We start from the raw sequence: 26738 nt of genomic DNA, 5'->3' as shown, positions 1-26738 counted from the left end.
AGTAAGAGTAATTTATGGTCCAGTTTATCTTGAAAAAAGGTTACAGGATTTAAAATCTGTTAAAGTAGAGCTCTATTTCTGCTTTATAAAATGGAGTGAGAATAGAGGGATTTTCTGATATCCCATATATCCGATATTTTGTATGCTACTGAATGTATGAAAACTGCAGTGTACTATAGCAGGGGCTCTCAACCTTTTTCTCTTCAAGGTCCACCTCATCCATTCATTCATTCATTCATTCATTCATTCATTTTCTTTTCGGTTTAGTCCCTTTATTAATCAGGAGTCACCACAGCAGAATACTCATACACACTACGGCCAATTTAGTTCATCTAATTCATCTATAGCGCATGTCTTTGTACTGTGGGGAAACGGAGCACCTGAAGGAAACCCACACAAACACAGGGAGAACATGCAAACTCCACACAGAAATGCCAGCTGACCCAGCTGGGGCTCTAACCATCGACCTTCTTGCTGTGAGGTGATTGTGCCACCCACTGCACCACCGTGCTGCCTTAATGCCTACCTTTTTCTCTGAAAACTTTTTAAAGGCCCACTTGTCTGACTTTACCTACTAAACTGATCGTTTAGAGAAAGTGCTTATTTTAAATTTTTATTTTATTTATTTTGCCTTCTACTTAAATTTTTTTCTACACCATAATAATATACATTTAATGTTTTTAAAACGCACGAAGATTCAAAGCTCCTCAATTCTTTACTTTAGTCTTTACAATTGCAGATTATTTGAGCCTTTTATTCAATAAATGTCTTATTTATTGTTTAGTCTTATTAATAGTTTGTGAATCAACTGACCTGTGCGACTCTGACATCATAGATGTGAAGTATGCGGAGGCTGGTTATTATAACGCTAATCATTGTTACCTTTACATTTGCGTGACAGGTTGCTTTATACAACTGAGAATGGAGTCCTAGTTGGCGTGCAGCAGTTGGAAGTTTAAGCCACAGTTATCTCTGTATTTAACAGTGAGACAAAGTATGAAGTAATCAATCACAGAAAATGAGAAATGTCATTACTTTGGTCATTTAAATATGATATATTTAATAATAAATCTAATAATTAAAATAGAATATTTAAGTTAATTTTAAGCTATCTCGCAGACCACCTGCAGAATCGCTGAGGCCAACTAGTGAGCCACGACCCACCGGTTGAGAATCCCTGTACTACAACATGACTTTGTGTGTATGAGTGGGTTTGAATGTGTATGTTAGTGAGCGTCTGTGAAATATCACCTCTGGTTGGTATTCAGCAGATCATAGGCGAAAAGATTATTAATAGATACAGAGAACGTGTAAAACAGACTGGCATCTCTTTGTGAACACAGTTAAAAGGGGCAGATTCAACAGATTCCCACTCTCTCTGTTCACGCTCTGCAACACACACAGGGTTCAGATGCATGGTCCATCTTTTGAATGTCATGTGCATGTGAGTTTGTTTGTGTATATTTTATTAACTATGATGCCATTGCACAAAAATCTCAACACCTTGACTGTCACGGCTTACAAGATACCCTTTGCTTTTACAGCTCCAAACCCAGTGAGTCCACAGTTTACTGTTATCCCATTTAGTCAAAGATGCATTAAGGATTTATGGGTTAGAATGTGTAAACGGCAGGATATTTTTAGGGCAGCCAGCCATTCATCTGGAAGTTGAACAGAGAACGTGTATGAGTAGAAACAAGCTGAGCATACAGATATAAACCAAAGCCTTTGATCATCCATTCGATATCCATTTATTTCAGGTCAGCTTGTATTGCTTTCATTTGAGAGGTGTGTATAATTTTGGATTACAATCTTATGTCAATTTTGAGTTAGTGGCTGATTCATATGAATTAGCCTAATCTCTTTCATACATTTTAGTTTGAATTGCTCATCTCCTACATGAGTTTAGGGGCACGCTTCCCTTTAAATATCATAATTGTTTATACAAATAGAATTGTATAGAGGCGTCACGGTGGCGCAGTGTGTAACACGATCGCCTCACAGGAAGAAGGTCGCTGGTTTCATCTCCGCATGGTCAGTTGGCTTTTCTGGGTGGAGTTTGCATGTTCTTCCCATGTTCGTGTGGGTTTCCTCTGGTTTCCCCCACAGTCCAACGACATGTGCTATAGATGAATTGAATAAGCTAAATTGGCTGTAGTGTACATGTGTGAAAGAGTGTGTATGGATGTTTCCCAGTGTTGGGTTACTGCATGCGCTGTGTAAAACTTATGCTGGATTAGTTGGTGGTTGATTCCGCTGTGGTGACCCCTAATTAATAAAGGGACTAAGCTGAAAAGAAAATGAATGTATAAATGAAAATCGTATGGATTTACATAAAATAGTTGAGATGAGGCTGCGTTGACAGTGCAATGAAATCATTTGGCCTCACTAGATCTGTTGAACTTTGACCTCTCTGCAAGGCTACAGGGTGATCAGGACCCTGATGTAAAGACCTAACACTTGCTTTATAGGAAGTTGGTTGACTGGAGCAGTGGACAGGAGTGAAAGTATTCAAATAGAGGAAGCCGTTCCCATTTTATGATGTACATCTGAGAGAAGTGGATCATCAAATAAATACAAAATATTGTGCTGTTACTGGCTTCTGTCCTGCTGACTGGGGAAAAGCTGATCTGTTTACTGAAAGCTTGAATTTGATTTAAATAAAGAGGTGGGATTTTCATGGACTAAATTGAGAAGTCTGTTGTTTTATCATAGTCAAGTTATTACATAGTAAAAAATGTGGTGTTGACAAACCCGTTACTTTAAAATGATTAGTTGATTCCACTTTAAAAAAAAAGTGAGTAAACCTGTTACCTTCAAATTAATAAGTATTTGTATAACTATTTGCATAATTATAAAAATTAAGTCAACTGTTACAAAGTTACTATGGGTTTATCTAAATGACTAATCACTTCATAAAAAAGTGCATTCAAAGATGATTTTCATTTCATGCTGACTTTAAATAATGTTTTATTTATGTTAAAGTAAATTCCTGTATTTACAGCATGATGCTTTATTAGTATATTTGCATCTCGTGAAGCTGCAACTGTCTTCAAAACAATAACACAAATTATACCGTTAGAATAACAGGTCACAACATTACAACAGGTTGTCAGTGGTCCAGAACCCACAAAGGGACATCTTGTACTTTTATTAGCCTCATTGAAAACAAGTATGAATATCTATATCAAGACTTTGGAAGGTGATTTAGCTAAACTAACAGAAAACAGAAACAAGTAGGCAATAGCTGATATGACAAAAAAAAACTATAGTTTTATTCAGAGGTAATATGTATAATAGAAAAACTCAGACATTTCACCTGATGAATGATTACTTCAGAAATATAAGTCTTGGGAGTTTTTAGAGGCTGTTAAATGTTGCACCATCAGGGAAAACTCAGTCATTAATATTGTAAGTGAAAGACGTTGACCATTACAAGATAGTGCAACATTCAACCACATTGGACACTTCAATGCGTAAGTGTTTAATGTGGTTGAATGTGGCATCTGTACTGTACATATACGCTGTAAAAAGCTATTAGTTTAATTTACTTTTAAATTGAGTATACCCATTGATTTTAAAGTAAATTAAAGTGAGTAAACCTGTTGCCTTTAAATGATTAAGTAAATGAACTATGTGCATAATTATTAAAATTAGGTCAACTTAACTGTTCCGAGGTACAGTGGGTTTACTCAGTTTACTTCTAACACTCTTTACAGTTTATGGTAGATAAAGTCCACAGCTTAGGTTTTTTTTCAGACGTGTAATTAAAAATGGATAGTATACTCTGAGAAAAACAAGATTGTTTAAAATATGTCAATTGAGATGAAATGTAGTGCAAGAGTTTGATATATCAAGAAATTCTCATTAAAAAAGACTTTTTTCTTAGCTTCGCCTGGGTCTCGTTTTCATTTCAACACTCTTAAATGAATATCTTTCCCCAGTGCGATACTCAGTCAGGATATACCAGGTGCCCCAGTAGATGCCGTCTGTGATGCCGCTGTAACGGCCATTGTAGAAGCGTCCATTGAGGTTTGCAGCCAAACAGGAATCAAACCACCAGCCTGCACCATAGTAGCGGGCACAGTTACCAGCAGCGTAGCGGTCATGATCCCGGTCATATGTGCTGAACGCTCTGCCATCATGATTGTACTGTTTGCTGTAGCTGAATGCATTGCCAGCATCACCGTGGTACTCTCGAGCAGTCAGACGGAACCTCAAAGAGAAAATATCACATATGCGTTCATAAATAATTCACATTTACATCTATTTAATACTGTAACAGAAACTCTGGATATTGGATGAATGTGTGCATATACCTCTGGTTTTCTCCAGCCACTTTAAAGTTGTTATAATTAGCATGGCGTGTCTGTTCGTGCCAATCTTGTAGAGTGATGCGGAGTGTGTGTTGCCCGTTGGCGGTTAATGCATACAGAGCTGCGTTCCCTAGCCAGTGCTCTGTCTGCGGGGAGCCAAATCCATCACGGTACTCTTGCCAGGTTCGGTTAAAGTCAGTTTTTCCATCAAATCGGCGCTGGAAAACCGTCCATCCTCCTCCAGCTGAAACCATGTCACACACAGCCTGTAATGGACAAACCATCATCCACACATCTCTCACAAAGTACACTTAAAGTTTTTCTGCATCATGTCGGGCTGCACTGTAAAATAAATCTGGAAATTAGCAGTTTTCCGTATTTTGTGATTTATTCATTCATTTTTTCCCCCGCCATAGCGGAATGAACCACCAGCTTATCCAGCATATGATTTATGCAGCAGATGTCCTTCCAGCTACACCCATACACTGGTCAATTTATTTCATCCAATTAATATCTTTGGATTGTGGGGAAACTGGAGCACACAGGGCAGCCGAGGCTCGAACCAACAACCTTCTTGCTGTGAGGCCGCACCATCCACGAATTTTGTGATTTATGTTTTTATTTGTTTTTTTTTCTCATGTATTTATGCTTTTGGATTACATTATGATACCTTGATCTTTTTTCAACAACTTTTAACCTTTAAAAGTAAAAAAAAGAGACTTTTATTAACATTTAATAGTTTAAAGTGTTGTATTGTTTGAATTGGTGTTGTATATTATGGTACAAAAGCCTGTTTCTGTAATAATAATAATAATAATAATTCCTTACATTTATATAGCGCTTTTCTGGACACTCAAAAGGGCTATACACATGGGGTGGAATCTCCTCATGACCTCACCCACCACAAGTGTGCGGCATCCACCTGAATGATGCGATGGCAGCCATATTGCGCCGGACCTTACACCACACACCAGCTAATTGCTGGAGAGGAGATGAAGCCGATAATGATATGGGAAAGGTTAGGAGGCCATAATGGATAGAGGCCAGGGTTAAACTTTTACTCTTTTTTTCAAAGGACATCCTGGGATTTTTAACGACTGGTTTAATGTCTTATTCGAAAGATGGCGCTCAGTGAGGAGTATAGAGGCCCCTTCACTATACTGGGGCATAAAGAGCCTCACAGACAACAGGTTGAGCGCTCACCACCTCACTAACACCACTTCCGGCAACTACCTAGCTTTCCCATGTGGCCTCCCATCCAGGTACTGACCGGGCGCAGCCCTGCCTGGCTTCAGTGGGCGACCATAAGAGTTAAAGAGAGCTAGCTGCAGGCTAGCTGTACCCTATCTGTTATTTTACAGACTTTTTTATCTCTATATAATTTCTTATTCATTTATTCATTCGTTTTTCTTCGGCTTAGTCCCTTATTTATCAGGAGTCGCCACAGTAAAATGAACTGCCAACTTATCCAGCATATGTTTAACACAGCGGATGCCCTTCTAGCCGCAACCCAGTATTGGGAAACACCCATACACTCTCACATTCACACGCATTCTCATACACTATGGTCAGTTTAGTTCATCCAATTCATGTCTTTGGACTGTAGGGGAAACCGGAGCACCTGGAGGAAAGTCACGCCAACACAGGGAAAATGTGCAAACTCGAACTAGTGACCTTCTTGCTGTGAGGCGACGGTGCTAACCGCTGAGCCACTGTGCCGCCTATAATTTCTTATAGATTTTATTATTTCAAACTGCTAAAATGTAAATAAAAGTCACTTTGTTAAACTGTAAAGTTCAATTTTCAACATCGAAATTTAACAGAGCAGCGATCAAGCTCCCATAATGCAATTCACAACTGTAAATAAACGGAAAACGTTTGTGAATCACAAAATAGGACACAATTTTTTTTTTTTACAGTGGATTCATTATTTGATCTTACATGCTTTGCAACATTGAAAGTCAGGAAAGGTCTCTCTCTTTATTGTTTTTAAATCAAACTGCCCACACAATGACAAAAATGCAATACAAACAAAATACATTTATCCCCATTAAAGGGATGGTTCACCCAAAACTGAAAATGTACACACTATTAGCTTACCCTCAAATAGTTCTTCACCTTTATGAGTGTGAACACATGAGAAGATATTTTTTAAAATGTTAGAAACCTGTAACCATTGACTTCCAAATAAGGTGGAAGTTAATAGTTACAGGTTTCTAGCTTTCTTCAAAATATCTTCTTTTGTATTCAACAGAAGAAAGAAAATCAGGAGTAAATTTTCAGTTTTGGCTGAACTATGCCTTTAAGTCACATTTGATTTACGTTCAATTTCAGTCTAGTGATCACAGTGGAGTTTATCATAATAAGAGTAGCTGTTTGCTTTGCCACACTGAAAAAAATTATTTCTGCTAAATTGTTGAAAACAGTTAATGTGTGTTAAATTTAAACAAACAAATTAAATTTAGCAATGTTCAACTGAATTATTTTGTTTAAATTAAGCCCAAATAAATAGTTTAGAACCACTTAAAGTAAAAAAAACATTGTAAATCCAAGAAATCATCTTTGAATCATTTTTTCAATGCATTTTAAATCTAAATATTTGTAAAGATTTATTGTAATATATTGAATATATGTGTGTTTCTCCACACCGCCTGTGATGTTTGTACCTCCAGCGCTGGCTGCTTTGGATCGGGCTGTATGGTGTAGATTCCGTTCTCTTTGATTCCTAATTGGTAGATTTCATGACAGTCTTGAGGGTAAAGCCCTGCAGATGGAGGCACTGCCGTACAGATGCAAACAAACCATCTGTGAACATTTGTGCAATAAATACTCTGCTGGTCTTAACAGGGTGTTTGTTCTGTGTATCTGCCTGGCTATCTTTCTGTGTGTGTGTGGCTCACCTGTAGGAGTCCTTGGTTTGAGGCTATTAGGTTTAGAATGTGTGATACTCTTCAGTAATAGCAGCAAATCTTTCTCCCCGTTTTTGCCCACCACACTTTCTAAGACAGAAAGAGAGAGAGTCAAAGCAACACTCAGGAGAGTTCATTAATATTTTTAACATTCATATTGGATTTTCTTTCCATAAATGTAAATAGAAATGTTCTCTTAGCATTCTAGCACAATGTAGAAGATATTTGGAACACACAGTTATAACTATTTTTAACATACTGATAGTTATTTTCCAACCACAGGGCCTAGAGATTATTTTTGATTTGGGAAGTCCTTCTTTGAATTTAATTTTATCAAACATGCTATAGCAAATTAGCAATATGATATAAAGAACCAAAACATAAATTAAATAGAGGTCAATCGTTGGGAAGAGATTGCTTTTGATGCAATATAGCGTGTTTAAAGAGTAAATTATTAGATTATTTGCTTGTTGACTATTTCAGCGTTGTTGGGTTTGTTGTAAGGTTATACAAAGGTTAGAGAAAGGTAATGAAAGGGTCAGATGGAGACTGTCACGGGTTCATTTTCTTGCATTCCTAACAGCACCTCTGTTTGCCAAGCGTGTTAGCTTAATTGAGAGAATAGCAGGAATGAAATAACAAATGATAAAGAGTGGTTAGTCTGACAAACAAATTGAAAAATTATCTAATGTTAGCCTGTTCCACATAATTTATAAAGGAAATGTAAGTGGTTGTATGTTGTGTTAGTTAATGACCGAGTCTGGTGGCCATCTCTCGGAGTCTTTGACTATGGCAGTGGAGGTTACATTCAGTCAGCACCGCTGCCATTAGAGCCAGAAAGGCGACCAGTGAGTCTGATCCATCTCCCCGACTCACAGCCACTGATTCATGTTGTAGCATACAGCGCTGCAGCTGGATGAGCCGCTCAGAGGTGTCAGTCACCTGCGGGACACAAATAAAACACAAAGGAAATGTCTCTTTAGTCTCAGTTGCATACCAGTTCTTCATATGCTAACACCTTTTATTAATGTCAGTATTGACATATGTGTTTTCAGTAGTTATTATTCTCTATAACAGAGATGCCCAAAGTAGGGCCAAAGTTGTCCCATTGTAACCTTTCATTTTGTTCACCATCCCATCTGACATTAACTTTTCTTTTTTTTTTTTGGTTGTTTGTTTATTGCTGAGCTACAAAAAAGCAAACTGAATTTAATGTTTTAATTAAATGTTGTAAATGAATCTGATTTTTAAAAATGTAAATACTGTCACTTGACGAATAGAAACTATGCAGAAGACATCGGCGAGTAAATCAAGGCAAAATCTAGTGTAACTCCATTCCATAATAAATGAGATTATTTTTGTTTGTACTGTAATAAGTTAATTATAAAATGTATAATTATGCTGTATTAGTTAATATAAAGCAATGTTTTCTAGTTATTTTTAAATATTATAAAATAAAATAGGAAATTACCCATGGTAACTATATTTCGGCCCAGTAGCCTCAATCAAGTTTGCTTTTTGGTCCTTCATAAGAAAAGTTTGAGCACCTCTGCTAATTAAAGTATGTGTGGACGCAAGCTGTTGAATAGAGAATGCATAAATTATTCAATAGACGATATTAAACACAGGGTGGATTAAACATCCTAAACTGAATTTCATTTCTTAAAATGTTTTAACACCACAACACCAAGCTTATAGGAGTTATTGAGATATTACAAACATGCAAATAGATAATACATTTTTGCCTAAATATATATATCAATAAAAAAAATAAAAAAAAGCAAATATGAAATATACTAAAATCTAAAATCAAACAAAAAGTGCGTCAGGAGTATTTAATGCGATGTTGCTCCTTGGATAAGGGTTTAGGGATAAGATACTGTAAACAGCAAAATCATAAGTCCAAGGCACTCAAAGTGTAAGTGAAATATTTAAAAAGCATTTTTTTTACATCATGTTTTATAATATTAACAATGTCAATAAAGGCTTTTTAATTTTATTTACTTTTTTGAGTGCCTTGCTCTTATGATTGTGTTGTTTACAAAATATACTTACTTTGCCTCACGTAAAAATATGTATGTTTAGAAAAATCATAGAAAACAAATCAAATAAAATGTGTTTTTGAAATATTTAGTAAAAACACATCAGGTGATCAAATTTTTTCCCCACATGAAAATGTTTCGAAATTACACGTTTCGTATATTTCACATGTGAAGCTTATGTAACGCATGTATATGAATTTTAATTGTTCATTAGTAAATGTTGAGATTATTATTAATTTAAATTAATATGACTAATATTATGAAGTACATTTAAATGTTAGGTAACACTATAGTGCACATTAGGAACATTAATAAATGATATCTGTTGTAAACCAAATGTGAGTGACATTTTACAATAGGGTTTCATTAGTTATCATACGCTAAGAGATGATCAATAAACGACAACCCTATGGCATTTTTGACAATTTTAATTTAGAATTTTAGGTAAAAACTAATCAAATCAGAAAATGAGTCTGTTAATGTTGAACTGTCCATGAATTAACAATGTTTGACAAATTATCTAAAATATACATTGTCAGTGCACATTTTTATTCGCTAATGGATTAACTCAGGCGTCCCCAAACATTTCAGTCCGCAACCCCCAAAATAACAAAGCCAGTGACTAGCGACCCTCACATTCCTCAGAGGTGGTTATAAATATACAAATGTTGCACACACAACAATAGACCTATATGAACACGAGCATGTTGACAACATAAAAAAGTGCAACAGTCTAACAACCATAGGCTTTAGTTGATGTAGCCACTTATTAATTGATTTAATATTAACCTCAGTTAACGAGGCACAATGTTTTCAGCACAAGTCTATTCTTGGTTTAATTTTGGAGACCGCCACTCAGAGATCATCCTCAAAGTTCAGTTGTGGCCTGTATTTATTTGTAATGTATTTTATTGTCATAAAGGTGTCAGAAAGTTTAATCTGGTGCTATAAAATCAATCTGCTGCAGCTGACGCTATTGCTGTTTTTTATCTAACGTAAACACAAATAAAACAAACGACTGATACCTTTATGTTGTTGCTTTTTTATGTTACTATTTCTCTTCTGTGGGTTATGAATAAAATATGGTCATTTCAATAGTTTAATAACATTTATTTGACTTTTGGAACTCACCAAGCGACTCATTGTCCTGCTATCTCCAGTTTGGAACCACTGCATTAACTAATACTAACGATAAAGATGTTATTGTTAAGCGATACACTCGTAAATATCTCTCAAAGATCATGTTTTCCTATAGCTAATGCTTACCTGTGCATGTTTACGGTTCTCTGGAGTCTTTCTGAGCCTCGAGTCCTGAGAGTGTGGATGATGTATTTTGGGGGCTGACGTTGCACTGTTTAAGGGTCCGGCCACCAGAATGTCCCTCTGACACCACACACGAACACACATCATATACACTCCCAGCAAAAACACCAGCACGACACGCACACACATGCTGCTCAGGCCACCAGAAGAGTCCAGAGAGATAGAGACACCTGTACACTGCCTGAAAACTCCTGTATCACTGATGTTGTTTCTCTCTTCAGATTCGTAGCTATGTCATCAGGTCCTACAGATTATCCTACAGCGAGTCTCCTGTCCTACTGTCCTCTTTTATTTGATCTTCTCTCCTCTTTCCCTCCCTCTCGCTCTCCTGCGCGCTCCCGTCTGTTTGTGAGGCTTTTTTGGCTCAGATTCCTAGATAACTGTGGCTCTTTGCTGTCTGACATGCACCGGTTCACCCACCCCCTAACACACACAAACGCACACTCATACCTATACACACAAACACTCACCGTCTACCTGAAGGCATGTTTTTCCACCATCAAATCCATCTCGAATCTACAAATAATCACACACTGTCATACAGGCGCATTCAAAAACTAAGATAAAATCAGGGTTTAGCTCAACCTCTTCACTGCTTGTGTGTCCTGTTTTGAAGTGTGTGTGTGTGTGTGTGTGTGTGTATGTGTGTGTGTGTGTGTGTGTAACGTTTATTGAGTTTGTTAAGGGTCATAAAAACTTGGAATTCCTTTTTTAACACTCATATTAAAATACAGACTGTTGCACACACTAATATACACACTGAGACAGGGACCGGGATGGAGGAAACTTGTTTGAATAGGATGACCTGTGCTACACTTTGACCTTTAACCTTTCTCTGTCTCAAACAGACTTATTTTATTGAGAGGTGTTTGCTTTTTGTGTGCATGTGTGCTACAGGAAGTGGTTATAACGTGTAAATGTGCTAGAATGCATTGTACAGTCACAGGAAGGTAATGAATGATTCAAGAATCACTATGTGACCAAATGACAACACAATCTCAGGGCAGTTTATAAGAGTTACATTTGGGCAAAGTAGAGGCTCATTCAAATTCATTTGTGCATTTTGTCTTAAAAGCTGGTTTTTATGGGCCTTTTATGTTCTTTAGTTTGTTACTGTCCACTGGGGTGTAGCAAGATAACACTCATTCACTATTTGTTATGAATGCAAAAGTTAGATGACGTGAACTTCATGTACATATAATCAAAACACAGACTGTTATCTGTAGAGAGGCTGCCATCTAGTGCTGAATGTCCAAAGATGGCATTTAGGTAATGGCAGCAGGGAACTGATATCCCTCCCGTCCTTCTAAAAAATTTCCTTTTGTTTTGTTTCTGGGAAGTTTTCTTTTTAATGTATATTTCACTTTGTTCAAAAATGACTGCTTATTTTATAATAATAATAATACATTTTATTTGTTTAGCACTTTTCCTATACATGCAACTCAAATCGCTTCACAAACAAGAATTAAAATAAACTAAAATCCAAAATGCATAAACAAATACAGCATAATAAACAACAAATACTCAGATAACAGCACATATGTACACACATATATGCATATATCTACACAATAGTCCTCACATATGCATGCACACACCGTACATGCATACACCTACACAAAATACACAAAATGCATACACTTCACAAACTGTTGTATTCATACGCAATTTTAAAAAGATGTGTCTCAACACGCTTTTTAAAAGCATGAATGCTGGGGGATTCTTTCACTTTATATGGGAGACAATTCCAGATTTTGGAGCATAGTGACTTAAAGAAGTGGCGCAAGATTGCATCAGGTTTACAGAGTGAAATTGTAAAAGAAATTGTAAAAATTGCAAACGGTTTGGATTATATTTTGATAAGCAGTCAGAAATGTAAGCAGGTGTGATGTTGTGTAGTGCCTTATAAACTAATAAAAGAATCTTAAAATATATCCTTAGGTGCACTGGTAACCAGTGTAATTCTATTAATGCTTGTGTGATACGTTCTCGTTTCTTCAATTTTATTGAAACTCTGGCTGCTGCATTTTGTATTAGTTGCAACTTCCTTAAAGAAACCCTAAGGTAAACCAGTACGTTTTGCCAGTTTAGTGGTTAATTCGTACAAAATCGTACAAGTTCAATCGTACAAAAATTTTAAAAGGAGGCGTGGCACCTAACCCCAACCGTTATTGGGTGATAAGCAAATCGTACAAAATTGGTCGAATTAGATCGTACGAATTCATACCAATTAGCCACTAAATCAAAAAGTTACGAATTGCCATGAGATTGCGTTGGTATAAATAGCATAATAATCAAGCAGAGAGAAAATGAAAGCATTAATTATTTTTTTATCATCATCTAAAGATAGCGTTGAGATTTAGCATTGCATTTGAAAAAAACGTTTTGAAGCTTAAATTATATATGAGCAATTCCATGCCAATTTGAGCCTTGCCATGAAAAAGTTTTCAACAAATTAGTAAAAAAATAGAAACCCTTCAGAATTTTATTTATTTATTTATTTTTGTGTAGGCTTGAATTTTACAGTACTGAAAATACTTAAAACTATATTTGTCAGTGTTTTCAAACAACTATATTTGATTTACCAAAGTCTAGGGCTGGGAGATTAATTGAAAAGTAATTGACAATCAGAACCTATAATCGGTTACATTTTTTCAAGATGATTTTATTTACTTAAATTACTTTCCCTACGTGTCACATGAGCCCGCTCTGTTAAAGGCTGTGGCTGATTTATTCTTCTGAGGCCCCTTTGCAGCCACATCTAATCTCTGGTCAATTAGGATCCATTGTTTAGCCATACTTAGACAATGATTGGGAGTTGCCTTGAGACGGCATATTATCTATTACATTAAATTTATTATTTACAATAAAATATTTGTTTGCAAAAGATGCAAAAAAATGCAGTGTTTGAAATAATGTTTACAGGATATACAAGAGTTATTTTATTTAGAAGAGATGCAGCTTATTTTCTACTTTTCATTTGAAAAACATTAAAAATAGTTAATGTTGTTTCCAAAAGTGCAGGTTATTTATTATTACTTTTTTATCAGAAAAAAAGTGACTTTGTTTTAGGCAATGTGTGTTTTATTTTCAGTTGTTCAACGTTGATGTTCAATAAATAATCATATAGGTAGTGTGTGTTTCCTTCAATCATTTTAAAATCAAGTAATGCACCTCCACTCAAAAATCTCTCACTTGTCATTAGTGAGCATATTTACTGTCCTAAACCTGTCAGTGAACTATGAGGACAAAAAATATAATAATTGTTCATTAATCTTAACATCTGTCACATTCTTAACGGAGACTGTTTTGTGTTGTGTGGCTTAATTCACAGAATTTCTTTTACAGATTGATATGTTTCTGCTCCAATACCTCTGTGTTTAGTAGTTTTGGAAAATATAAACAAATGTTTTAATAATCTCAACATATACTTTATGAACTTATGTTTAGAGTTTTTACTGCAAATGTCACATCCATACGTCTTGAATTGCTTTTATAAATAATAAATATAATTTCCTACTTTATTAAGATTTTAAAATAAATAATACTTAAAAATACTTTATTCATATTAATAATTAAATATATAATTTTTACATTCTACAATAAACTTTTTTTATTTGCTTGTCAATGTCTTGTGCATTGTCCTCTATCTTCGAGCGACAGCATTTACAGTTTTAAAACTCTGATATATGCACAACATTTAATTCAAACATTTAATTAGTTTGCTTTTTTTGTAGCTCAACAATGAATGACAGAAATAAACAAAAGGTTATGTTAAATTAGAAATGAGGACCTCTGTTAAAGGCATTCCCCCCAACCTTCTCACACATCTTCTCAGATAGGAAGGCGGGCCAAATCAAAGTTTACCAACTTTGGCCCAAGTTTGGGCATCTCCGATATTGACAGACACAGGCAGACAGGTGCATCTTAAGTCATGGACTATTTGTTATTAAAATAAAAAATAAAAAAATCTAACTTGCAGGCTATTTGGTTAAGGCTTTCTGTTTTAATTGTAATTCTAGGTATGACTTACAGCTTAGGAAATTTAAACTCAAGTGAAATAACTTAGTAGGGCAGACCCTGAAGTTGTAAAAAGCTCATGCCTCGATGGGGGCGGAGTTCCATCAGCATTTTTTGAAAAGTTACCTCTTTTTTGACATATAAGTAAAATGGTGTATAGTAGTGTACTTTTGATATAATAAATGGTTTAAAAACCTTGAGTGATTACTTTATTGTAGCATAAAACGACAATTACACATTTCGTGCCTTGTGCACAAATTTAGTACCACCTTGGCAGGAAATACAGCGAGTAATCAGGAACACAAGATATATGCAATGAAAAATGCTTGCCAATGCACAGCCACGCGAGGGCGTTTGATGTGTTAGTTTGACGAAATGAAACTGCTTTTATTTCGAAGGGATTGAATTAGCGGCGACAGATTAATATAATTCCATAATCTGTCATTTCTAAGCTTTCATTGCAGATTTAGAGCACAAACTGTCTGCATGTCCACGAAAAGAATTTCGTTCTCAAAGTCTGTGCCCCTACCGCAAATCGCTGGACATTATGTGGGCATGGTCTTTTCTTTGCTTTCTCGTGCCACATTGTTGCTTTTATTTGACCACTTTTGCACTCCATCGGAAAGATTACCGTCTGGACTTTCCATATAAATAATCTAAATGAGTAAAGTATGTCAAGATAATATGAAAACAGTTCCCAAAGACGTGGAAGAAAACACAACTCCAAAAGTGCCTCCGCTGACGATGTTGTTGTTCTCAATCACGTCCGCGTTCCGCCGTTAAATCTGTTGATACAAACTTCGTGATGATGCTCGCATATCTGACCTGATCTGATCTTGGGAAATACACTCTTATACGCATAAGCTTGATCATGCCTGCTGTCGTCGAAGAGTCAGCGCCCGCCCCAGCCCCTGCTCCAGCGGAGAAAAAAGCTAAACCTGCCGTGGCTGCTTCTCCAGCTAAAAAGAAGAAAAAGAAGAGCAAGGGCCCCGGGAAGTACAGCAAGCTTGTCACTGATGCTATCCGTACTCTGGGAGAGAAAAACGGCTCGTCGCTTTTCAAAATCTACAACGAAGCGAAGAAAGTGAGCTGGTTTGACCAGAAGAACGGACGCATGTATCTGCGCGCCTCCATCCGCGCGCTCGTGCTCAACGACACGCTCGTGCAGGTGAAGGGATTCGGAGCCAACGGGTCATTTAAGCTCAATAAGAAGAAACTTGAGAAAAAGCCAAAGAAAGCTGCCTCAAAAAAGGCGACCAAGAAGACGGAGAAGCCGACCTCCAAAAAAGCCGTGACCAAGAAAGTGAGTGCAAAGAAGAGCGCCAAAAAGAGCCCTGTTAAGAAGAAAACCCCGAAGAAGACGAGTGTGAAGAAGGCGACCGCCAAACCCAAGAAAACAGCTGCAAAAAAGCCAAAAGCTGCCGCAAAGAAGAAAACTAAATCAAAATAGACTTTCTGACGAAGATGAGAATTATATTTTTATAGCCTATTTAGTGTCTTAGCCAGACAAACCAGACGATTTTTATTTTTGATATTCTTGTTGATATTTGGGGACTGATGTATCGTCGATATACATTTTATAAACTGCATTGATGCTTTTCTGAAATGCATGTTAGTATTTGTTTTGTTGCACTGAACAGAATAGTTACTGGCTACAATCTAAGAGCAGCTGATAGTAGGCTATTTAACTTAACATTAACAGAGTTTTTGCTTATTTCATTTACAAAACATTTTTTCTGCAAATACAATATTACTGAAATACTAAATGTCTTATGTGTATTTGGATCCTTCTTTATGTATGTAAAACAGATGTCTGGCCTGCTTATTTATCTCAGATTTATGATTAAATGTAACTTTAATACCATGTTTTACCAGTTTTATATGATATAGTTTGATTTGGGATCTAATAGTTGTTGCAGAACTGCTTAACTATTTTGTCCTCCAAACTAATAACCTATATGGCAAAAACAATGTGAATTAATGATGAATTAAAGATTTGTTTTTCATACTGTTGACACCTGGAAATGTCAAGTATGTGATTTTTATATATTCAAATCTGGTGGAATTCAGAAATTATACTAAAACACTTTCCAAGTAAAATAAAGTACTGCACATCAGCTAAAGACAAGGCATGCTAATTTTTGGTGTTCAGCTCAACATGAATTTATAAATGTGAGTTTGCGGAAAAATAAAATACTTTCATGTTTTTTTTTTTTTTTAAAGAAAATTATTCTGTTCATCAAGTAAACATAATGTACATTTAAAAAAAATATATTTACTAAAATTTTTAATGACTGCTTTGTTAGTGTAGTTTCAAATGAGATTATTACTCCAGTCATTATTGCTTCTATTACTATTACCATTAATTATAATAATATTAAAAAACAACAATAATACTTTATGTTAGAGCGAATTCTGGAGGATCATTTGACTGTAGTAAAGAAGCAGAAAATTCCTCTTTAAAATCACTGGAATAAATAATTAAATTAAATTCTAAACTACATTTGAACAGTTATTCTTTAGTGCTATAACATTTCACAATTTGTACTGTATTTTTGATTAAATAAATGCAGCCTTGGTAAGCAGGATAAGCTTATAACTAATAACTTTGAAGATACTGCAAAGTTTAGAAAACAACACAAAATGTGAAATAATGATGAATTAAATCGTTATATACTGCTGACACTTGGAAAATGTCAAATATGTGATTTTTTTAAATATCCAAATCTAATGGTGGAGTACAGAAATTAAGTTGTAAAACACTACCCATGTATAAATAATAATAGGAAGAACGTTACTGCACATTAGCTAAAGACATCTCCAATTTTTGGTGTCCAGCTCAATGTGAATTTATAAATGTGATTTTGTGAAAAAAATAAAATACAGAATAAATAATGTTCCTCCATCATTCTATATAATATATCTGTGTAAAAATTAAACAAAATAGTTATTTTGGCCTGTACTTGTTAAACATGTATAAGCACTCAAACTAAAGTGTACTAGATTTCGGAGGACTACAATTATTAAAGCCTAGTGAACTGAAGGATGGTCACAAAATATAAATATTTTAAAGAAAGTAATGGGGGTGTGGCAACATGGTGGCTCAGTGGTTAGCACTGTCACCTCACAGCAGGAAGGTCACTAGTTCGAGTCCTGGCTGGACCAGTTGACCAGTCTGCTGTGTAAAAAAATCTATGCTGAATGAGTCGATTCATTCCACAGTGGGGATCCCTGATGAAAAATGGACTGAGCCGAAGAAAAATAAACAAATGGGGATGCTGTTTGATCCTCAATTACATTATAAAACAATTTTTATTCTAAATATTTTATATTTTTTGCTATGTAAATTCAGAAAAAAATGACAAATTGAACTTTTATTTTGATGCTTGAAAAAAAAAACCGATCTACAAACAAATAAAAGGTGCTGCCACAACTTGTTTCATACAATTAATGAAATAAAATTCAGTATTAAGTGAATTATAATCACGTTGTTAGGTTGTCTGAACTGCATGAGAACAAAGGTCTATTTCGCACAATAAACAGATTTTAAAGCCTGGATCTCCGTGTCATATTAATGATGCATCATGAGCGATGAACAATCAAATGATCACATTTCAGTATCCAAATCAAAAGGCCAAAAAATAAATCGCATTACATTTATACTGCCGTCGCCCCCCGCTACGACAAAGTTGGTATCTTCCTATGAGTGGCGTTACTTGCGGAAGTCGCCCGGTGTTTGTAGCACTTCCGTCTTCTGCTCCAGCGGGTACACAGAAATGGTAGGATTTCCTTTCAGCACTTCCGAAAAATATGAACATTTTCTTTTGTATTGGCACTTATTATAATAAGAACGTTAACAACGTCGTGATGCTGTCTTTCTGCTGCTATTTATTTCTGGGATGATGTGAAGTTGCTCAATCGTCGGGTAGCGCTAAATTACTAGCTAACATCCCCACCCAGATTCCCCAGTTTCGAGTAGACTGATATTGAATTTACACGTCTCGTTTTAGAAGTGGTAATATTGCCAGCGTCTTGTAGTCTATGAGTTGTGTATTATGGATAAACTGGCAGTTTGACCCAATTTAATCTCAAGTTATTAATAGCCAGTCTGTTATTATGAAACATCAATGTATTTTAACTTACATGCTTTATATAAATCCTTTACTCTAAATGGATGAACAAATGCACATCTGGTCGACTTGTGTCCAGTGGTTATGGTTACTCGTATGTTATTTTTTCCTCTTGTGCATGCACAGCACAAACTACAATATATCTGCTCATCCCAGATGCTCGGTTTTGCAACTTCTGATGCATAATTGCTTCATGATAGAAAATATTAATTATGCATACAGACTTATGACATGTTTATACAGTGAGCTATTTCTAAATGAAAGGAAGCCCACATAACACTAAACAAGGTCACTTCAGCTTTAATAATGCATCATCTTTCTTGCAGTAGCTTTTGCACTTCCTCCATGACTTGCATTAAACTTCAGGAAGTGACAGACTTCTTCAAATGCAGTCTATGAAAAGATTTGTGGCGTTTTAGGCCGACTGAACCATATAATGGTTTGTTATCGTTTGGAGGGCTTGAGTACAGTATCCCAAGAATTCCCCTGCAGGTTCAGGCGTGTGTGGAACAGAGTAGTGAGCCGTTTGCTATGTGCTCACTTACCTGCTTATAGGTTTTGAATGTGATTTATAATCATGAGGACTGATTATATTGCTTTGCTTTTTGTCAGACGGCGACTCTGCGTCCGTACCTGAATGCGGTGCGTGCTACACTGCAGGCAGCTCTCTGTCTGGAGAACTTCTCCTCACAGGTGGTGGAAAGACACAACAAACCTGAGGTTGAAGTCCGGTATGTGTAAAAAGACTGCATTTTTTGAGTATTTGATATTTGTGTGTGAAGTTACTTGATTCTTACATGCATTTAAATGCATGCATACATCTGATCTAAGTGCTTTGTGTTTTATCTGTAGCCTAATGGTCATTATTAGTTTTAAAAGTGCATTATGGGGTAACTTGCAACTAAATTTACTAACTCAAGTTGTTCAAATGATCTTTTTTGGCTTTTAAAGAAATTTGAGGGAATTTCAGGTTAAGTTTTTACTCATGAGTGTCTGGGCTTTTGTTTTGTTTACGTTTTGTAGTTTTTGATTCTCTTTTAAGGTGAAATGAGGCATAATGGAACTTCTGTTAGTTTACCTAAAGCTTAATCACAAGTAAAATACAGTATTAATGTGCAATAAAAATTAATTTAGATCATTTAAAAAAAAATAGTTGTTACATTACAAAAAACTATGCTAAATGGGAATCAAACAAATAGTGCTAATGATAATAATAATAATAATAATAATAAAATAACATTACCAAATTAAAACTACAACTACTACATTCATTCATTTATTTTATTTTCGGCTTAGTCCCTTTATTAATCAGGGGTTTTCACTAAGGAATGAACCGCCAACTTATCCAACATATGTTTTACGCAGCGGATGACCTTCCAGCTGCAACCCATCACTGGGAAAAATCCATACATATTCATTTACACACATACACTGGTCAATTTTAGCGTATCCAATTTTCCTATACCACTTTGGACTTGTGGGGGAAACCGGAGAACCCGGAGGAAACCCACATGAACACAGGGAGAACGTGCAAACTCCACATGGAAATGCCAACTGACCCAGCTGAGGCTCAAACCAGACACCTTCTTGCTGTGAGAGGATCATGCTACCCACTTCTTCACCGCGTTGCAAACTACTATATTAATAAAATATAATTTTAATGTGTGATTTGTGATGAAAAAGTCTAGAATGTGCATTGTGTCAGCTACTTAAAGGGCACCTGTGATGAAAATCATCTTTTGAGAGCTATTTGGACAAAACTAGGTAAAGTGTGTCCACAGCCATATTGGGGCAATATAAAACAATAAGTCTCTATTTTTAACGTTCCCGACGTTAAAATAGGATCCAAATCCCTCCCATTTTGAGGCTAACATCAAGTGAGATAGAAGTGCGGTTTTCCCACCCACCGAATTGATTGACAGCCACGTATTAACATGTAATACATAAAATCATATCAACAAGACAGGATGTGCGCAAGGCAGTTGGTGTTAAAAGGTCTGATCAACTCACTGTCATTATCAATCATCATCAAATGTGATCAAGAATGAGGTTTACACATTTAAAACATTTTAATGTAATGAAATTACAATGATTTTACCATCTTTATCACCCCAAGTGCGTGTCATTACACCTCCACAACAAATACATTAAATAATCATTGGGAAAGTTTTGACTGTAGTATTTCTCACAAACGTTACATGAGATCTGCTTCCTTCATATCGGTCACTGTACTGTTTATCGGACACAGCCGAGGCGAAGATTGAGTCACACTCTTAACAGGCACATGCGAACGGTGAGCTAGGAGAACTAGCATTGAAGCCACAGGCAACAAAAACAGCTACATGGTTGTTCAGGGCAAAAAATCCAATATTCTGAAAGCTATAACGAAATCATCTGATGGGTGTTTTGAGCTGAAACCTTACAGACACATTCTGGAGACACAAAAGACTCATCTTAAATTTTAAAAAAGGGGTAAAATAGGTGCCCTTTAAAATCACAATATGCATTAAAGTGGAATGTGATTGTATGATTATCGTAATTAACTTGAATTCAAAGATCTTATCTTAGTAGCTGTAACGTTTTTGTTTAATTGTCTCACCAGGAGCAGTAAAGAGCTGTTGCTTCAGCCTGTTGTGATCAGTAGGAATGATAAAGAAAAGGTCCTAATAGAAGGTTCCATCAACTCTGTGCGGGTCAGCATTGCTGTCAAACAGGTAAATGCTGCCGTTTTACTCGAGACACTCACTCTTGCCTCTATATGGTTGTGTCTTCAAATGTCATTATAGAATACTGAAAATGCTACTAATAGTATAAAAGAGAAGTCTTGTGGTGTGGTGTGGTGAGATGAGGGAGGGAGGCTGGTTTCACTCTGACGCAAACTATTTGCTATTCACTAAATGTGGTTAAGACAGACTGGTCTTTAAACAGTTACTTTGTAGAGGGCCTTTTGACTTCAAATAAAGGGACAGTCAACCTAAAAATGTTATGGTAAGATCTAGTTATAGACTTCAGTGGAGCATTATTAATTGAAAGCATGGTACTTGGTTATCCATATAATGCAAGTCAATGGTTACAGTAACTATTGTGTCAAATAAACCTATAAAGGCTAAACAAAATAAATATATATGGCACCACACAATACAATGATGTTTTGTAAAATGAAATATGTGCATAAAACTGTCATGTGTTTGATGTTGTTTCTGTCTTTACCGTCTGTGATTGGATGATGCTTCTTGAAGGCTGATGAGATCGAAAAGATCCTGTGTCACAAGTTTATGCGCTTCATGATGATGAGAGCCGAGAACTTCTTCATCCTTAGGAGAAAACCTGTGGAGGTGAGGAGAGTAAAGAAGCTTACAAAACACTATTACTGTTCACTTTTCCATTCATTTAAAAAAAAAACTGTTCTTTTGCAGTTTATCTAAAATATTTATTTGCAAACTAATTCCCTGTTTATACCTGGTATTAAGATGTTTTTTTAGTTGACCATAACACAATTAGATAAGAAAGACATACAGTTAAAGCCAGAATTATTTTTTAAAATATTGTCCAAATGATGTTTAACAAAGCAAGAAATTTTCAGTTTTACTTCACACATTTTTTTAAAAACCATTTTAAGGTCAAAGTTTGTAGCTCCTATAAGCTAAATTTTTATTTTATAGTCTACAGAACAAACCATTGTTATACAACTAGATTCTTAAAGTTTGAGAACAAACTTTGAGGCTGGCTTGTGAAAGCCTGACGGTAATAGTTTATTTAGTTTAAACAGTTTTAAAAAGTATGAAAAGATAGATAGATAGATAGATAGATAGATAGATAGATACATACATACATAAGCATGTTATTAGCATGATTTTAACGTGAAATAGCATGTTGTTAGCATGATTCTAGCATGAATTAGCATGTTACTAACATGATTTTAGCATGAATTAGCATGTTGTTAGCATGATTTTAGTATGAATTAGCATGTTACTAGCATGATTCCAGCATGAATTAGCATGTTGTTAGCATGATTCTAGCATGAATTAGCATGTTGTTAGCACGATTCTAGCATGAATTAGCATGTTACTAGCATGATTCTAGCATGAATTAGCATGTACCTAGCATGATTTTAACATGAATTAGCATGTTACTAGCATGATTTTAGCATGAATTAACACGATTCTAGCATGAATTAGCATGTTGTTAGCATGATTCTAGCATGAATTAGCATGTTCTTAGCATGATTCTAGCATGAATTAGCATGTTACTAGCATGATTCTAGCATGAATTAGCATGTTACTAGCATGATTCTAGCATGAATTAGCATGTTACTAGCATGATTCTAGCATGAATTAGCATGTTGTTAGCATGCTTCTAGCATGAATTAGCATGTTACTAGCATGATTCTAGAATGAATTAGCATGTTGTTAGCATGATTCTAACAAGAATTAGCATGTTACTAGCATAATTCTAGCATGAATTAGCATGTTGTTAGCATAATTCTAGCATGAATTAGCATTTGACTAGCATGATTCTAGCATGAATTAGCATGTTGTTAGCATGATTCTAGTATGAATTAGCATGTGTCTAGCATGATTTTAGCATAAATTAGCATGTGACTAGCATGATTCTAGCATGAATTAGCATGTAACTAGCATGATTCTAGCATGAATTAGCATGTCCTTAGCATGATGGATAGATAGATAGATAGATAGATAGATAGATAGATAGATAGATAGATAGATAGATAGATAGATAGATAGAGGTAGATAGATAGATAGATAGACAGATAGATAGATAGATAGAGGTAGATAGATAGATAGATAGATAGATAGATAGATAGATAGATAGACAGACAGACAGACAGACAGACAGACAGACAGACAGATAGATAGATGATAGATAGATAGATAGATAGATAGATAGATAGATAGATAGATAGATAGATAGATAGATAGATAGATAGATAGATAGACAGATAGATTGTGTGCGAGCATGAGTCAAACAAGCCAACCCCCGCCTCTCTACGATGTTCTGATGCTGAGATATAGCTGGTGCCATATCGTTGCTAGGTTAGTCTGTTTTGTTGCTATGGAGTTGATTGACAGCTTAGACTGATGATGTATCAAAGCTTCTTGCCAGTATGAACAGTTAAAAACAACCCCCATGTCTCTATCACACTGCAGCATGACAATATCAGTCTGAACCTCTTAATGGCAGTCTATGGGACAGTTGCTAGGGAGCAGTATCTGGTTGTTAGGGTGTGGCTAGAAAGTTAAAAGGCCATCAGTGATTGGCTGCTGGCTAGACTGAGTTAAATGAGCTCAGCCATTAGTCTGTAGGACAGTTTGATGCAGAGTTATGAGCTCACAAAGTTTGATCCCATGTAAAGTCAATGAGAGTCTTTTGCAATGGAAGTCTATGGGACGGTTTCTAGGGTCCAAAAGTGGTTGCTAGGGCGTGGCCAGAAAGTTTAAAGGTGATCAGTCATTGGCAGTTTGATAGTCTGAGTTAAATGAGCCCAGTTAGAAGTCTGTGTGACATTCTGATGCGGAGTTATGAGGTCACAAAGTTTGATCCAATGTTACGTCTATGGGATTTTTCCGACGGTCCCGGGACGTTTTTCGGAAAACCGAAAGTCGGATCAGTCGGAAAGGATATAGCAACTCGAGTCAGAATAGTTCGGAGGTCTGACCCGAGTTTGATGGTCATAGCTTCAAAGGCCTAGGACGAGATAGAGTTTAATTTTTAGTCTCAGAAGAAGAAAATATAATAATAATATTAAGTTTAATAGGATAACAGTAGTCTGGCTTGCTACACAAGCCAGCCTAATAACTTGCCTAATTACCCTAACCTGCCTAGTTAACCTAGTTAAGCCTTTAAATGTCCCTTTAAGTCTTGAAAAAATATCTAGTCAAAATTATTTTCTGTCGTCATAACAAAGATAAAATACATTTTATTTTTAAAGTTATTAGAAATGAGTTATTAAAACTATTATATTTAGAAATGTGTTGAAGAAATCTGCTCTCCATCAAACAGAAATTAGGGAAAAATAAACAGGGGGCTAATAATTCTGACTTCAAACGTATGTGCCATTTTTGCCAATATTTCTTACTACTTTTGATTACTGTCTTGATTTAATTAATTTATTTATTGAGTAGAGAGCCAGTGGCAGGTGTATGTATTGGCATCTGATCTTTGAAGCTAATATTGCAAAATGAGTATATCTCTCATTTATGCTTTAGTTTTTCCTTTTTATTTTTCCTTTTGTTGTTCTTGGTATTATTGTTATGAATAACAATAATATTTAACAACCTCCTGTATTCCAGTATTTAGTTTATTACATGTTTTTTATGCTCACTGTGTGGTGCTGCTCGTCACATCATTTCAAAATAAAATATTACAAATTTGATGGAAAACATTGCAAAATAAGCTTGTAAAATAATAATATGAACCTGAAAGGAGATAATGGAAATTACAAATGATACAGAAAGCTAAGTTTTTTTTAATTGTATCTTGTTTAAGCACTTTTATTTTGAGCTAAACCACGTTTTTTTAACATGACAAACGATACAGAAAGCAAAGATGTTGTTTATTTTTTAATCAGGTTTAAGCAGTTTGTTTTTACACTAATCAAGTTTTTTTTTACTTTCAATTTTACTTTCAAACTGAAGCTAAAATCCTGCACTTCAACAACATGTCCTTTAATGTTCAAGAATTAGGTCTTTTGATGTCTTTTGTTAATGTTTGAATGCAGTTAACTTCATCTTATGAAACTACGAAAGCAATCTAATTAAACATGTTTTCTAATGCTTTTATAAAGTCGTCGAAAGTGGACGACCTCATACTTTCAGTAACATCCATCACATGTAATCAGATCACATGTAAAACATGTCATAATACTAAAATTGTGTGCTTTCTGTTGTGAAATATTTATGTGCATAACATTTTAACAAATATAAATAACGCTTCTTTCTTTTTATCAGGGATATGACATCAGTTTCCTCATTACCAACTTCCACACAGAACAAATGTACAAGCATAAGTTAGTGGACTTTGTCATCCATTTCATGGAGGAGATCGACAAGGAAATCAGTGAGATGAAACTGTCAGTCAACGCCAGGGCTCGCATAGTTGCAGAGGAGTTCCTCAAAAACGTGAGTCTCTATTGAACATGATTTAACACCATGATTTAACACTGTTACTTCAACAAACCCCTCACTATGCATTCTTTTCGGTGCTTAACAGTTTTAAGAAACGATCAGCACACCTTCTGCTGGCTGCAATACCCTATCACCGTAAAACACCTACGGAGAGCTTTGGGGCCATTGGGGAAGGAGCTAAGGTGTGTTTGATTCCTGGACCATCACCACAGCTGGATCCAGAAGGGTCACAGGAATGATTTCAGAGTATTGCATTATTGTAACTTGAGAGCAAAGTGACGGATTTAACAGACAGGCACGGTACTCCATTTGTTGTCTGTTCTACTCCTTTTTTTTGCCCCTGTTTTTTTTTAAACTTTTGCTAATTGCCTAATTTTTTTAAGTATTTGTTTCTTCACATTCAGCAAATTTCTTTGCATTCCGTCTCTTTTCATCTTATCCCACATACCTTCGTTATTATGCAGTAGTCGCAGTAGTAAAGTGCTTACAACTTTGCAATATTCTGAATATGCCTCACGTTCCCTTGTGCTCATGACTATTAATGAGCAGGTACTGTACATATTAAAAAGGATAGACTCATTTTACTTCTGCCTTTTTAACAAACTTTAAATCAGGGCGGGTCTATTGGATGAATGCGCATCTATGTTCACGAGCACAAAGGAAATGGTGTTCCAATAATTTAACAGATTATTTTGTCAGTGTTTTTTATAAATATGTATACTGTGTTCTGACAACCATTTTTTCATGTTGAGTTTTGATATAAAAATCCTCACGCTGGTGCACATGGATCTTACAAACCATATCATGATGATGATGCTAAATAAATCCCTTTATTGCTTATATTGTGTGGTGT

General features: G+C 35.6%; 3 protein-coding genes across 5 annotated transcripts; 2 read left to right on the top strand and 1 right to left on the bottom strand.

The window, feature by feature from the left end:
• Positions 1-2943: 2943 nt before the first annotated feature.
• si:ch211-157b11.8 lies at positions 2944-22067 on the bottom strand. Of its 3 annotated transcripts, XM_087257750.1 has the most exons (7): positions 21951-22067; positions 10534-10650; positions 7981-8167; positions 7217-7315; positions 6983-7095; positions 4320-4582; positions 2944-4216 (listed from the first exon to the last, which is right to left on the bottom strand). In XM_087257750.1, the coding sequence occupies exons 3-7, from the start codon at positions 8123-8125 to the stop codon at positions 3886-3888; spliced, it is 951 nt and encodes a 316-aa protein (XP_087113876.1). In that variant the 5' UTR covers positions 8126-8167; positions 10534-10650; positions 21951-22067; the 3' UTR covers positions 2944-3885. The 3 variants fall into 3 exon arrangements, with proteins under 3 accessions (XP_087113876.1, XP_087113877.1, XP_087113875.1); XM_087257751.1 differs by lacking the exon at positions 10534-10650; XM_087257749.1 differs by lacking the exon at positions 21951-22067 and having other exon boundaries at positions 10534-10940.
• Positions 15419-16733, top strand: h1-10 (H1.10 linker histone). Its single transcript, NM_199276.1, is given in 1 exon segment — positions 15419-16733. A coding segment is annotated over 1 exon segment (579 nt). The 5' UTR covers positions 15419-15481; the 3' UTR covers positions 16061-16733.
• Positions 18369-26723, top strand: arpc4 (actin related protein 2/3 complex, subunit 4). Its single transcript, NM_205537.1, is given in 6 exon segments — positions 18369-18389; positions 19353-19471; positions 21343-21454; positions 21980-22075; positions 25709-25879; positions 25971-26723. Coding segments are annotated over 6 exon segments (507 nt in total). The 5' UTR covers positions 18369-18386; the 3' UTR covers positions 25977-26723.
• Positions 26724-26738: the final 15 nt, after the last annotated feature.

This window comes from Danio rerio, chromosome 6 (assembly GCF_052040795.2).
Source record: "Danio rerio strain M-AB ecotype USA chromosome 6, GRCz13ab, whole genome shotgun sequence".
NCBI lineage: Eukaryota > Metazoa > Chordata > Actinopteri > Cypriniformes > Danionidae > Danio > Danio rerio.
This window is presented reverse-complemented; position numbering and strand designations above follow the sequence as displayed.